Source organism: Gracilinanus agilis, chromosome 1 (assembly GCF_016433145.1).
Source record: "Gracilinanus agilis isolate LMUSP501 chromosome 1, AgileGrace, whole genome shotgun sequence".
Lineage (NCBI taxonomy): Eukaryota > Metazoa > Chordata > Mammalia > Didelphimorphia > Didelphidae > Gracilinanus > Gracilinanus agilis.
The window spans coordinates 683,547,918-683,563,584 of NC_058130.1; the positions used below are offsets into that span (position 1 = coordinate 683,547,918).

The 15,667-nt window shown below is 35.5% G+C and overlaps 1 protein-coding gene across 1 annotated transcript in view; it reads right to left on the reverse strand.

Annotated features, from left to right (window-relative positions):
• DNAAF11 (dynein axonemal assembly factor 11) overlaps positions 1–15,667 on the reverse strand; it is a 91,311-nt gene that overhangs the window by 55,653 nt on the left and 19,991 nt on the right. The window contains exons 2-3 of the mRNA XM_044684342.1: positions 11,977–12,144; positions 8,095–8,172 (exon numbers count right to left, since the gene is read on the reverse strand). Coding sequence (XP_044540277.1) covers positions 8,095–8,172; positions 11,977–12,144 — 246 coding nt within the window. The remainder of the gene's footprint in view (positions 1–8,094; positions 8,173–11,976; positions 12,145–15,667) is intronic.

The window sequence follows — 15,667 nt, forward strand, 5'->3', positions numbered from 1 at the left end:
TTTAAATTATATAAAGTCTTATGTTTCAAACAAACAAATATAATGCAATAAAAATTAGAAGGAAAATAGAATGTAATTGGGGGGAAATCATCAGCAAGTTTCCTTAACAATAAACGTCTCTTATGCAAAAGATATTTAAGGAACTGATCAAAAGCATAAAACTAAGCACTGCTCTCCAATAGATAATGATCAAAAGGTGTATACTAACAGTTTTCAAAGTAAGAAAATCCAAACTATAACCACATAAAAATGCTCTAAATCACCAATAATTTGAGAAATGAAAAACAAAGCAACTTTGAATTTTTCCACTTTATAATCATAAGATTGGCAAAGATAATAGAGGGAAATGACAAATGTTGAAAGGACTTTTGGAAATGGGTACACTGGTACACTGTTGCTAGAGCTATAAATTGGCCCAGCTAGTCTGAAAGACAGTTTAGAACTGTGCCCCAAAATTTCTAAACTGTGCATACTCAATTATATCCCCATAAGGCATATGCCATGAAAGATCAAAGAAGAAAAGGATTCATATGTACAAACATATTTATAACTGCTCTTTTCATAATAACAAAGGACTGGGAACTAAAGGGCTGTCCGTCAATTGGGGAATGGACAGACAAATTATGGTGTATGAATATAATATCTTATTATTGTGCCATACTAAATGATGAAATGGAGAATTTCAAATGAAACTGGAAAGGTTTCTATGAACTAACAAAAAATGAGTAGAACTAGAACACTTTATTTATAAAATGATAGAATTACAGAGAAAAACAGGTTTAAAAGACTAGAATTTTGATCAATATAAACTATGAATCAAAGAAGTGAAGATGAAACTGCCCCTTAACCTGAGAGAAAAATGATGAATTTAAAATGCAGAAACAGACATGTACTTTGGGGTATGGCTACTGTGGATTTTGGGGAGAGTAGAGTGGAGGGGAACTAGTCAATGTAGCTATGACTTGAGGGCTTTATGGTTTTTTTTCTTTTTTTCTATTTGTTTGAGAAGAGTAAAGGTGGAGTAATTGGAATGGCAGATTAATAAAATACCTTCAAAAAGGATATTTATGCTATCATGTATCACATTTATTTTAATGATTAATTCATATGCAGCCATATTGCTTTGATTTGAAAATCTGACATTATAGCCATATCACTGAAGAATAGTGAAATTTCCTTGTGTCATCTTGCTACTAAGAAAAGAAAGAAATTCAATGTACTGTTCTAATAGGGTAGTATTACAATTGATATTAGAGTAACTGGTGGCTCAGTGGCTAGAGTGTTGGGCTTGGAATCAGGAAGACTCATCTATGTGAGTTTGAATCTGACCTCAGACTCTTACTAGCTATATGACCTTGGGCAAGTCACTTAACCATGTTTGCTTCATTTTCCTCATCTGTAAAAAGAGCTAGAGAAGAAAATGGCCAACCACTCCAGCACCTTTGCTAAGAAAACCTCAAATGGAGTCACAAAGGTTTGTATATGACTGAACAACAAAAAATATTGACATTGTTATTGGGAACCATCTAAGTATTTACTTTAAAGATAATGTTAAACGTACAAGATTTAAAAGAAACAAGCATTATTAAGCACCTATTAGTTTTTGGACTCTGGGCTAAGCACTTTATGAATATTATTTCATTTGATCCTTACAACAACCCTGAGAGGCAGGTGCTGGTTACAGTTGAATACACTGAGGCAGAGGTTAAGGGACTTGCTCATGATCACACAGTTTTTAAATTAGGAGGCCACATTTGAACTTGGGTTTTCCTGATTCAAAGTCGAGCACTCTAGCTATCTACCTGATTCTAACTGTATTTTTAAATCATTGCATTGCTAAGTTATGCTGGAAGAGTAAAGGGGAAGTGGATGGCACCAAAGAGGAGACAGAGGAAAAAGAAAAAAAAAGGGAATTGCCTAGGATATCATGATGTTAAGTGACTTACTTGCCCATAAAATAAGAAACAACATGTATACATAAATCCACTTAAAATATATCCAAAATAAATACAGAGTAATGAGTAGGGATGGTATATTATTAGCTGGGAGTAAAGACCTTATGGAGTTGGAACTCTTATGAGAAAATGTGGCGAAGTTAATTAAATATTTATCTGGGTTCAGAAGGGTGAGTAGGAGACAGGAATGAACAATAGTCTGGGACCAAACAAGCCAGGGAAACTGGGATTTTTTAGCTGTTTAGGGAAATGACAGTTGACAGAAATGACAGTTAGGCCTCAACTGTCACCCTGCTTCACCTAGACAGGAAGTCTGTGAAACCAGCAAGCAAATGACAAGAGGGATTATAAACAAGTTTAATTTAAGGAAACTATAGTTTAAGGAGGGAGAAGGGGTTTCTATTCTATCAGACTATGGGTAAACCACAGGGTCAGGGGAGGGACTTATCTACACTGAACTGAGAACTGAAGCAAGACAGGACCCAAAGAATAGTAAGACTGAAGTGGGTATCCTCACAGCAGAGTCCTGTCTCACTCCAGCGATGGTACAGCTTTCCCAGATCTTAAGAAAGTACTCCTTCAATTGGTAAGTCAGGGAGCTAAACCAACCTGAGCTGTCCAGCAACTCAGGTTAGATTTTATAGTCTCTACCTAACCTGCCACAGGCAAAATCCTCCTTCTGGATATCAGGAAATCAGGGTATAAACTCCACTTCCTCTGAGGTCTCCAAGGATCAGTTACAACCTGTCCCCAACCACCATGGAGTCCATCTCAGAGAGAGAGAAAACACACTTCTTGCTTCCCCATTCCATTTAGAATCCTTCAGCCCCGCCTGCTAAGTCTCCTAAATAATAATTTATTAATCTACTTTACAACAGAACCTGAACAGCTTTAGGGGAAATTAGTGATGCTAAGAGGTAGAAGTGGGAGCCAGTCAATGCAAAGGCATAGAGATGGTACCAATTTGACTGAACCATTGAATAAATGATAGGGGGTGGTACCCCTATCATCTGGAGCCTGGCTACAGGTTGAAGCTTGGTTGTGAAGGTTTTAGATGCCAAAGGTATTTATATTTGACACTGGAAGTAGCAGGGAGCTACTGGAGTTTATTGAGTAGAGGAGTAATATGGTAAGAAATACGCTTTAGATAAATTATTTTGGCATGTGTATAAAAAATAGATTGGAAAGGAAAGAGAACTCAGGCAGAGAGCCTAATCAGGAAGCTGTTACAATAGTCCTGGCAAAAGGTGATATGATCTTGAACTGGTGTGATGGCCAGGTGAAGAGAGAGAAAAGAGACCCATGTGGGAGCTGTTGCATATAGAAGTGTCTATCCTTAGCAGCAGGGTTCAGGAGAGCAAGGCACTGAGATGAACAAAGATTGCAAAAATATGTGACTAATGCTACATCTCTATTTAGTTTTAATTTTATATGTGTATTTTATTATTTAGTTTTAATCACCCAGTAGTCTAAAAACTACCTTGTTTTTAAGAATCACAAAGAGCAAATGAATGTATATGTTGTAATGGTTCCCTATGTATTAGGTAACTAATTTTTACTGAGGAACAAAATTTTCTTGTAGATGTTTTTATCCTGAACTGCTTATTCATTATTGAGTGGTCAAAAAGTTAAATATTTATTGAGATTTCTGAGATTCGTTTCACTATGCTTAAAAAACCACAGTTTAGTAGAAATATAAATTACTAAATTTATGCAAAAAGTTCTCCCTATTGCTTGACTTATAATAAAATTCTGACAGATGATAAATTGTGCTATATACTACTTTCATTTTTTGATAATAAAAGAAATGCCAAATGCTTCAGAAGTTAACATACTGATGTTTGTCTTTTATAGTTCCACATATTTTTCCATTAATTACTCATTACCAAGTTTCTTGACTGCATTTCATACAAAGAGTTATGATGATTTCAGCTAGTAAAATGGAACAAAACCCTGGAAATGTTTGCTTGTTTTTATTTTAACATTTTATTGATGTATTTTGTTTTGTTACACCATAGTCATTTCCTAAAGAATCCACTCACCCTCTTCCCCTGCTGTAGAATTCTTCCTTATATAAGAAGAAAAAGCAGGTAAGCAAAAACAGTGGACACAGGAACCATGTCTGGAAGGACAGCAAATCCCCATACCTATAGTCCACAATTTCCCTATCATGAGGAAGTATGGTTCAGAAGGATGAAACTAATTAGTTTTCTCAGACTGACATTAGTCATTATATTTAATATGAATTCTGAAATCACTTAATGCTGTTTTCATTTACATTACTGTTACCATTGTTGTATTACCATTAGCCTGGTTTTGCTTTTCTTTTCCCTTTATATCAATCAACAAACAGTTTTTAAACACCTATTCTGTACCAGGAATTGGGCTAAGATATTGTGGAGATCTCTTTATCATCTCTGATAAGGACAGTTTAGTTGATAAGGAAATAAGGACAGGACAAGGGAAATGTCTTTTACTTCATGCTTCCAGCTCTGGCTCAGGAGCATGGAGTTTTTTATATATATATATATATTTCAAGACTCATTTCACACAAAGAACACAAAGAAAAACTTACAGCTCATGGTTACAAATCACACAAAAGAAAATCCTTGGAGGCTTCAAAGTAAAGATAGAACAGAGTCCATGGCCGAATTCTAGCCACCTGGATATCAGCAAGCAAATTCTGAGAATCGTAACTATATTCTATAGATATCATAAATGAATTGAGTCTTGCATTTTTTATAGGGAGGACTGCACCTGGATGGATGAAGTTTTGTCTAGCTCTGACCTTGGCTGACTTAGGAATATTCTTAGAGTTTATGGATCTTAATTTTCTTGTAGAGGAATTGTTAACCCAGTAACTGCTGGTTTGTTTAAAGCTTTCCAATGGGACCTATAATGTTATTAAGAAAAGGTGTGGATCTTGAAAAGGAGTCAAAAGAGGAGTCTCAGATGTTCATCTATTTAAGACTCTGTTTCTCTTATTGGCCTCCCACAAGATATATAATTATTCCCAGTTCACTGAATCACTCATATTTGACATTTCTTATGGCATGACCATATTTCTTTACTTTCATAGACCACAGTTTATTTAGTGGAGATCCACATCATTTGCAGTTTTGTTTGTTGGTTTTTCAGATGTTTTTCCTCCTATGAAAAGGATTACTATCAACACTTTGGTATATGTGGAAATACTCTCTCATTGATCTTCTTGAGGTACAAACCCAACAGTAGGTTTGACAATTCAAAGAACAGTTATAAATTTTATTTCTATTACTGGTGATATGGATCAGTTTATTATATAGTTGTTATTTATATTTCTTCTTTTGAAAGCTATTTATTCATATCCTTTATTTGCTGTTCCATTAGAGAGAGGCTTACTATTTTTATCAGTTCCTTGAATATCTTAGATATCACTTAATCTTAGATTTTTAAATGAAAATATTTTTTGTCATTCAACAACTTTTTAAATTCTAGCTGCACTGCTTTTATTCTTACAAAAAACTCTACAAATTTCATAAAATCAAAATTCCTGACTCAAATTGGGCTTCCCATCCACTAAAACTGGAGGCTTTTTTCCAAACTTCTGTCTAATCAGGCTTCTTCACACTTTTTATGCAGTTAATTGTTTGACTCCAAGTGTACATTTTTACATTTGTTGCTATGAAATTTCACTTTATTAGACTGAGCCCAATGTTATTCCCTTTTGAGAGTTTCATAGGTTTTGACTTTACTAGTTGGCATTGTCAGGGGAACAATAGGAAACACACTTATTTTGCAACATCTTGATAGACTAAAAAATTATAAATTCCCCATCCACCTAGAAGCCAAATAGTGGAAAGGAAATTTTAAAATGTATGCATCAAAAAAGAATGCAGCGGGGGGACAGCTGGGTAGCTCAGTGGATTGATAGCCAGGCCTAGAGACGGGAGGTCCTAGGTTCAAATCTGACCTCAGACACTTCCTGGCTATGTGACCCTGAGTGAGTCACTTGACCCCCATTGCCCACCCTTACCACTCTTCCACCAAGGAGCCAATACACATAAGTTGAGGGTTTAAAATAAATTAAAAAAGAAAAGAATTTAAAAAAATAATGCAGCAAAGATTTTTCAATAAAATCCATAGCAACAATAAAGAGATTTATCTAAGTACTGTATCCAAAAAAGAAAATCAAAGTCAATAAAAATGTATATTGTCCAGCTTAAAACATTGAATAACCATTCTGAGAGATTAGTAAAATTGGCCCCATCATTGAATTGGGGATGGAGATTAAATAGGATTGCATTGGGGAAATTGGACAGTATTTCAATGATTCTAATTGCTGCCATCAACAAAAAAATCCTTTTAACACTAAAATTCCCTCAGTGATGGCATAGAGATGGGTTTAGATCTTGCCTCAGACAGTCCCTGGGCAAGTCACTTAACCTCCACTAGCTAGCCTTTACTATTCTTCTGAAGAAAGGAAGGAAGGAAGGGAGAGAGAGAAAGAGAGAGAGAGAGAGAGAGAGAGAGAGAGAGAGAGAGAGAGAGAGAGAAACAAACAAAGAAAAAGAATGAAAAAGCACTGAACTTAAGAATCAAAAGTCCAGAATTCAATTCCCAAAACCACCACTTTTCATCCTTGTGAGCTAGGGCAAGCTATGTAACTTCTCAAAGCCTCAATCTCTTCTTCTATATAATGGAGATTTTATTATACCTACATGATTTCTCTCACAGAGTTATTGTGATGAAAACACTTTAGAAAATGTAAAGTTGTTAAATGTATGTGAAATATAATTATTAAAATGGAAATATATCAATATTGAGAAGAAGCATTACACAGTGAGAGAGGTAGACTAAATTTAGAAGACTTGGGATCCAGCCCATATCTGATAAACACTAATTATGATGGTGGGTAAGTCACTTAACTTCCTAGTGCCCCAGGCAGCTAAAATGATAAATCAGTTTCTGATCTGTACTGGTCAAGATACTATCTGTATGATCTTCCTTAACTGAAGGCCTCAGTTCCTTATTTGTAAAATAAAGAATTTAGTACCTTCTAGCTCTAATATAATCATATGATCCTATAAAATCACATCTTGATTAAATCCATTCTTCCTCACCACTAAAAATAATATCAAAAACAAAACAAAAAGCAACTCTCTATCTTTAAATTATAATTTACTGAGGTACTTTTATACATCTATAGTTTTATCACAATTCTACAAGGTATGCTTAGATTTGAAGTACATTTTTAAAAAAATACAACAACCAGGGCAGCTGTGTAGTTCCATGGATGGAGAGCCAGCCCTGAAGATAGAAGGTCCAAGGTCCAAATTTGGCCTCGGATACTTACTAGCTGTGTGATCCTGGGCATGCCACTTAACTGCAGTTGCCTATCCCTTATTGCTCTTCTGACATGGAAACAATACTTAGTATTGATTTCAAAAGAAAAGGTAAACTTTTTTAAAATAATAAATAACCAAACTTCATTAGTCTTAACTTGGGGTATGTAACATTTTTAAAATAACAATAGCTATAATTTATATCTAGTATGTGCTAAGCAATTCACATATATTAGTGCAATTGATCCTCACAACAACTCTGGAAGGGAGTTGCTATTATTTTCTCCATTTAACAGTTGAAGAAACTGAGGCAAAGAATAGCTAAGTGATATACTCAGTCAATAAGTATCTGAAGCTGGATTTGAACTCAGGGCTTTCTGTCTCCAGGCCCAGCATTCTATACATTTCATCACTTAAGTACCTTTTTTAATGTGTTGGCAACTGTATTTCAATATAATTAGTTTCTTTGGTAAACTTACATATTTTATTTTATGCATTTAAAAACATTACTCTAAAAAAGGGATCTGCCAAAAGGATCCATGTTCCAAAAGAGGTCAAGAAGCCAGCTCTAAGTTTGTCCTAAAACTGATACTGAATACCTGACAACTTAAAAAATCCTGGGAGCTCAAGAAAGACTCCATCAAGTATTAGATGTAATGAAATTAGATGTTGATGTTTGAAACCTCCATAAAAATAATACTCTTAAATGAAAAAAGTTATTATGGATAAAATAACTGAATGTTTATCAGTAGCCAAATTTCTTTATGCTTCTAGTTCTTAAATATTTATTTCAACATTGGAAAGAAAGCTCTTACCTTCCAAATTTTCAATTTTTTCAATGTTGTTCAAAGCTAAATTCAGGTATTGTAATTTCTTTAGTCTGCTAATATTTTCTGAAAAAAAAAACCAAGAATTGAATTATTTTTTATTATAAAAGAACTTTTTATAGACATCAAATGGTGAACACAGGCCACAACAAAAAATCTCTTAATTCACTGCAGACAGCAAAAGTGCTGAGGAATATGGACTGTCATGATTTCTAATGGAACAAAAGATGATTATTACAAGGGCCTTCAACCTGAAGCAAGGTCCTAAGCTCATAAATTTAGAGTCCATCAAGTCCAGTCCCTTCATTTTTGAAGTTAAAAGACTTGCCCAAGTATACCAATATGAAAATCTCTGAGGTAAGATTTGAACCCACGTCTTCCTGATTGTACTTCTAGGACTATCTCCAGTATACCAAGCTGTCTCTAGCCATAATTAAAAATATTAATTAATGAAAAGAAATTAATTAATAATGAGAGCTTTTCAGGTTTATTTTATATCACAAAAGGAAGCTAGAAAATTCAACCAAAAGATAAACATAAAAGACAGAGTCATTGGAATACTTCCTTCAAATGAGGTATCATTGTGAAAATATTTTTATAATGTATAAAAATGGGAGAGAGACATAGAGTCTTTTGGAAATTGGGAATTCTTAGCTAGTATCATTTAGAAAACAGTTTATCTTTTCATTAAGTGACAAATTATTATTCACAAAAGTTTTTATAAGTAGCTTACTACATAAGAATTATATCTTTGATCTAATAACTATTGCATTAAGTTATTGTTATATAATAATATATTATTTTTAATCATCATCCTATTACTAAATGAGGACATTTACTTAAAATATCACTATAACCAGGCATAGACAGCCTGGATATGGAGAGCGGTGAAGGATAAAATCAAAGGTAATCAGATTTTGATCCTGGGAAACAGGGAAGATTAACAGAAATAGGAAAGGTTAGAAGGGGAAGGAGTTTGGGAAGCAAGATAAGGAGTTGGGTTTCCAGGCATGTTGTGTTACTGTGGAATACAGGAAGTTGAAATGCCAAGTAGGCAAGTAGAAATGAAAAATAAGAACTCAAGAAAATAAATTAGAGCTATAGAACAAAAAGTGGGAATTGTCAAAGTGAATATGAATGCTAAAGCTGTGGAACTAGATGAGATCAACACAAGTAAAGAATGTAATGGAGAAAAATGCAGAGAACCAAAAAATATATCCAAATTAAGGTTAGGTGTGGGAAAGACAGAAAAGTGAGTTAGGAATACAGGAGTAATTATAGGTGTAGATGAAGAGCCAAGGTACTTTTCAAGGCCATAGAATAATCAAAGAAAATAAATAATAATAACAGACCATGAGATCTGGTGGTTAGAAAGGTATTATCAGAAGATTTAGGGTTTCAATTGAAAGGAGCACTAAAAGTACAGTTTCATTTTGAGCAGATGAGACAGAACCAGATTCCAGAGGGTTAAGAAGTGAGCTTCATTTTGCAAAGAAAAAAATAATAAAAACTTGTATAGTTAAAAATATTTGGAAGCAAAATTTGAAACTTTTTAACAATTCTGGAATGGCTCCGTATAGCATGCTACCATTTATTAGCTTTAAAAGAACCAGCTGTGGAAATGAAGAAACTGGGAAACTATTTTAGATCTGTACAATTAGTACTAAACTTCCATGTCCCCATGCATAAAGGCTGGTGATTTGATATAACAGCCTTTTAATTCAACTATGTGCCAGAACTTCTAATTTCTACTAAAGACGCTTGAAATAATTATCTGAAGAAATCTGGAAAATTTCAACGTCTAGTAAAAAGGAATGCAAAGTCTAAGTTTTCAACAAACATTTCTAAATTATGCACATATAACAACAGCAAGAGAAAATTTCAGATTTAAAGATTTCACACTGTAGACACCCTTCAAAACTCTAAAACCTTTCACCTAAGTCAATATTTATACTAATAGTCAAAATCCACAGCATACTTGCTAACATGTATGGTACAGGTGACCATTTCAAGCCTTCCCTGTTCTCAACGTTAATAGAAATTCTTGCTTCCTCATTTGAACAACAAAATATTTTATACTTCACTTACTATAATTTAACAATATACTTTGCAGTGTAATTATTTTGTGTATCTATCTAACACATGCACTCACATACCCCTGTATATGCCAGGACGGTAGCAGCTATCTTGTGTTTATTCACCAGAGTGACTTGCCTTGAACACAGTGAGTACTCATGACCCAGATGAAATCTTCCCCTACCCCACCGTCTGGAAGTGACTATTCTCATCTGAATTCATTGAGTAGATATTCTAATATATTTGGAGTTTATATTCTAATATATTGAATTATATTCTAATAGCATACCTGATCTATTTTATATGCATATTCTCATTTGTGTTCCATTTGTCTTTTATCGTCTGACTTCCTTGCATTGGACTGTAAGCTTCCTGAGAGAAAGTTAATTGTTGTACTTATCTTCATAGAACCTCAAGTGCCTAAGATATGCTTTACATGGAAGCATCAAGGATCTGTTACTTCATTAGTGAAGGTACTCCCTCACTGACAAAAAACTGCCTTCAATACATTAGTAAGACCATAAGTTACTGCAGCAAATGAAAATTAAAAATTTAACTTAATGCCTAACCTTCTAGAGGTTAACCTCTTTGAAGTTAGAAACACCAGTCTTTAGATAATACAGAGAGAGTGTATGGAGCATGTATATTATATATAGCATTCTCACATGTCTATACATATGTGTATATGTATATGTGCACATATACACATGTGTGTGCCATGTGTGAATATTATACATGCTTGCTTATATAAGTACGCACACACTGTGAGAGAGAGAGAGAAAGATATAGAGACAAAGATAGAGATAGAGGTAGATTGAGATAGAGACAGAGATAGAGGTAGCATTAGAGATAGAGATGGAGACAGAGATAAAGATATGTGCTATAAAGTCTATGTAGAGCCCATGTCTAAAACCTTTTCAGTTTAGTAGGACAAACCTATACTGGCATAATCTGTGCCACCACACCATAATGAATCACTGGAGTAGAGTTTTAAGAAGAAAATAGCTCATCTAAACTGTTTAATATTTCCTGCTTCTAATTAACCCCAGAAATAATCATTTCTTCCCACCATTTTATCTTCAATTGATCAATAATCACTAAAATAATAATAATAATAACAATAACAATAACAATAATAATAATAATAATAATAATAAATGGCAGTGAGGCATTCTGTGACAAAGAACTGTGATCATTTCTGGCAACATTCCATACCTCGCTCTGTTCCTCCATATTCCCCGAGTCTGCTGATGTGGTAGAAACATTTGGTTAATCCTAGGAACATATTCTTTTTCATCACAATTCTTTTTACCAAAGCAAATTGGAGTCCTATCAAAAACTCAAGGCCATGAGGAAGCTAGCTGGTTCATAGTTTAGAGTGCCAAGCCTGGAGATGGGAAGTCCAGAGTTTCAATTCTAACCCCCAAACACTTTCTAACTCATACAATCCTGGACAAGTCACTTAACCCCAATTGCCTGGATCTTCTTACTCTTTTACTTTAGAAAATATACTTAGTATCAATGCTAAGATAGAAGGAAAAGGTTAAAAATAATAGTCTCAAGGCTACAAATGGCTAAATGAAATTCATCTACTTTCTATTCCTCTCCAAACTCTCTGGTAGAAGATATGACATATAGTTGAACTGATTAATGGATGACAAAGGGAGATAACAAATTCAGTAATCAATCTCTGAAGTATATTTTATTATTCTACATAAAAGATTGATGCTTCCTTTATGAAAGTTTTCCAATTCAAAAATGCTAAAGAACTGAAACAAATTATTAAAAACTTACCGATTTTTGCAATAATATTGTTTTGAAGATAGAGAATTTTTAAATCCCGACACCATTTGTCAATATTTTCTAGTTTTTCGATTTCTTGTTGATGCAAGGAGAGTTCCTCCAAGGAAAAAATTTCACAGTTGTTATGTTCCGCATTTTTCCTAATCATTTCTTCAGTAACTGAAAAACAATTTTTATTATTATACATATTTCACTCAAAATGACTTACTCTATACTGAATGATGAAGGAAATAGTTTACTTTTCAACTAAAAATTATTTGCCCTTAAATATTGTTGAATACATATGCTAGAAGATTATAATTGAAGTGCATAACACTAATGTGCCAGTGCCAACAGTTATTGTTAGAAAGAGTGAAAAAACTGTGAAATGGAAAAATTAGAAACACATACCATCATCACTGGTCAGTCAATTATTAAGTGTCTACTACATGCCAGGCATGATACCACTTGCTGGGGAACAAAGAAAGGCAAAAGTCAGTCCCTGCTCTCAAGCAGCTCACAATCTAGAGTGAAAGACAACTTTCAAATAACTATTTAGGGAAAAAAAGAAATATGCAGAATAAATTGGAGAAAATGCATAGAGGGAATCCATAGTATGATGGAGGTTCAGGATAGGATTCTCATAGGAGGCAAGACCTCATTTGAAACTTGAGAGATTCTGGCCAGGAACCAGAAATGCGGAAGGAGATAATCCTAGTCATGAGCAACATCCCAAGAGAAAACCTGGAATTGAGAGAACGAGTATCTTGTAGGAAAAACAGCAAGGAGACTAAAATGGCTGGACAGCAGTATACCCTTGGGGAGAGGAGAGTGAGGTTTAAAGTTGTAAGAAAGGAAAGTTTGGAGGGCTATGAAGAAAGGACAAGAAGAACGAGGGTTAAGAGAAGACCAATGAGCGAACATGTGTGAAGTGCTAAGTGCTAGAAATACAAAGAAAGGCAAAAACGTAGTTCCTCTCCTAAAGTTCATATTTCAATGATTGAGCCAGCATGAGAACAATTAAGTACATATAAAATATGTTAGGAGTAAATGAAAGGTAATCTCAGAGGAAAGACACTGGCAGTGAGGGCTGCAATTTAGACATGGAAAAGGCCTCATGCACAAAGTGAGATTTGAAATGAGTCTTGACGAAGCCAGAGAAGTAGCCAGGAACCATAAGTGAGAAGGGGGAGCATGGCAGGCATGGGGGACAGTCAGTAAAAGGCAAGGAGACAGGATATTCAGTGTCATGTGAAAGATATATAAGAGGAGGACTATTACTATCAAGTGTAAGAAGAATGGAAGGGTAGGAAGGGGCTAGTACATAAAGGAATTTAAATTTGCAATAGGACTTTATATTTGATCCTAGAGATAACAGGTAACCACTGGTATTTATTGAGCTAAGAAGTAGCATTTGCATTATAGAGAAATCATGTCAAATACTAAGCAGAGGATCTACTGGAGTGGGAAGAGATTCCAGACAGGGGAAGCAGGGTAAAGCATAAGGAAGGATATTACAACAGTCCAGGTTTGAGAGGGTGGGGATGGATGGATTAGGGAGGGTGAGTGAAAGTGGGGATTTGAAGATGACAACTAGCTTGTGAATTTGGGTAATGGGGAGAATGGTGGTGCTTTCAATGGAAATGGGGAAGTACAAAAGTAGGGAGGGTTTGGGAGGAAAAATGATGAATTCTATTTTGAACAAAGTTAGCCTAAAATGTCTAAGGGAGGTCCAGTTCATGATATCCTGTAGGCAGATGGTGAGGAAAAAGGACACCAACAAACCTTGAGGGGACATCCAAATTTAGTGGGTTTGCCCTAGATGAAGAACCAAGAAATAAGATTGAGAGGGAAGGCATCAAGGGGCAGGGAGGATAAGGCCTGGAGATGGAAGATCCTGGGTTTAAATCTGACTTCAGACCCTTCCTAACTGTTGATCTTGGGCAAGTCACTTAACTCCAATGGCTTAGCCCTTACTGCTCTTCTGCCTCAGAAATGATACTTAGTATCAATTCTAAGACAGGAAGTAAGGGCTTTAAAATTTAAAAAGAGAAAGAAAGAAGGGAAGAGTCAGACATAGGAAGAGATCTAGGAAGGAGTGATCATAAAAAATTAAAAAAAAAAGATGAGAGTATCCAGGAAAAGAAAAGAATCAACTTAATCAAAGACTGGAGATCAAGAAGAATGGAAAGTGGGCCATTAGATTTTATAATTAAGGGATCATTGTAACCTTGTAACCTCAGAGAAAGCATTTCAGTTGAATGATGAGGTGGGTAATGTAATAAGGGAATAAAGCAAGTAGATGGGGTTTGTGGGTCCCTAAGCCAGTAAGTGGGAAAGGAGGGTACAATGGTGGAGGTAATAGATTGAGGTGGTAGGAGATGTAAGGGAGCGACTGAGTTTAGGGAAATATAAGATGATGAAGTATAATGAGCGGCAAAGGGAGATGATGAGATAGTTGGGCAGGCAGCTGCAACAGAGAGACACAGACTGGGTACACAGGCTTGAGACAGAGGACACTGAAGGGAAACAGGATGAACCCTTCCAGGTAGGAAGGGCACTTCTACAGACAAAAGGTTAGGACCAGCCAAAAATGTTTGAAACTAACTAGAGGGCTTTCTAGTCAGTTTCTCAAGTTCACAAAGGAAGAGTCTCAAGGCTCTTCCCTGTCTGTGAAATAGAAGGGCTTCTCAGAGGAAGTATAGAGATCACCACTTCCTCCAAGATGGATGCCTCCAACTCCCTTCAGGACCCAAAGAGAAACTATTCCTTTCTCTCCTTATCCCTCTTTTATCATTCAATCAATGATTTAGCAAAAGGTTTGATTAAATGACAACAGGGTTAATTTAGTTTCAGGGTTGATTATAAAGAACAGAGGGATACAAGGTTTCTCAAATAACCTCCTAGGGAGAAGCTCCAGGTGGGGGAGGGACACAGGAATGGGAGACTGAGAAAGAGCCTGCTCTCACTCAGCCAGGAAGGTTTTGTTGCCTTTAAGGTTAAGGAAGTTATATACAATTTATATCAAGGGTAAGCCCTACTTGATTAGGGGAAAAACTAAGTCTTCAAAGTTTGATTGCTACCACCCAAATTCACCCTTCTCCCAAAACCCACAAAAAATCAGGAAAGGAAATGGTGATTGAAATAAGGAAGGTCAGGGAGATCCAGAGGAATTAGCTAAGCTACAAAATCTCAAGAGAAAAGGCACAGATTCAAGGCCAGGTTTCAGCCCAAAGAAAGTTGGCCCTTCTGCTCTGTCCAAGCCTCCGGGATCAACTGCCCTTAGTCAGGGTTCTAAACCCTCTTAACTGCCAGAAATTCTGCAGTTAACCTTTTGCAGGGTTGATTGCACCTCTGCACTACAGTAACCAGACTTCAGAGAGTTTAAAAAAGAATGAGAGGAGAGGAATTAAAGGGACTGGCTGCAGACAGCTTTCTCAAGAAGTATAGCTACAAAAGAGAGGCAGTAAATAGGATAAGTGCTTGCACAGATGGTGAGATCAAACGAAGGTATTTTTAAAGATAGTGGTATGGGAGATAGATGAGTGTGTAGGTAGGCAGTGTGTATGGAAGCAGACCATAGTCAGGGGGAATAAATGTTAGTGAGAGAATTGAGATGATGGGCACAAGATGGGAAATCTGTTAGAAAAGGCTAGATTGGGGTGAAGGTATATGTAGAGGAAATGTGAGAACCAAGTCTTTG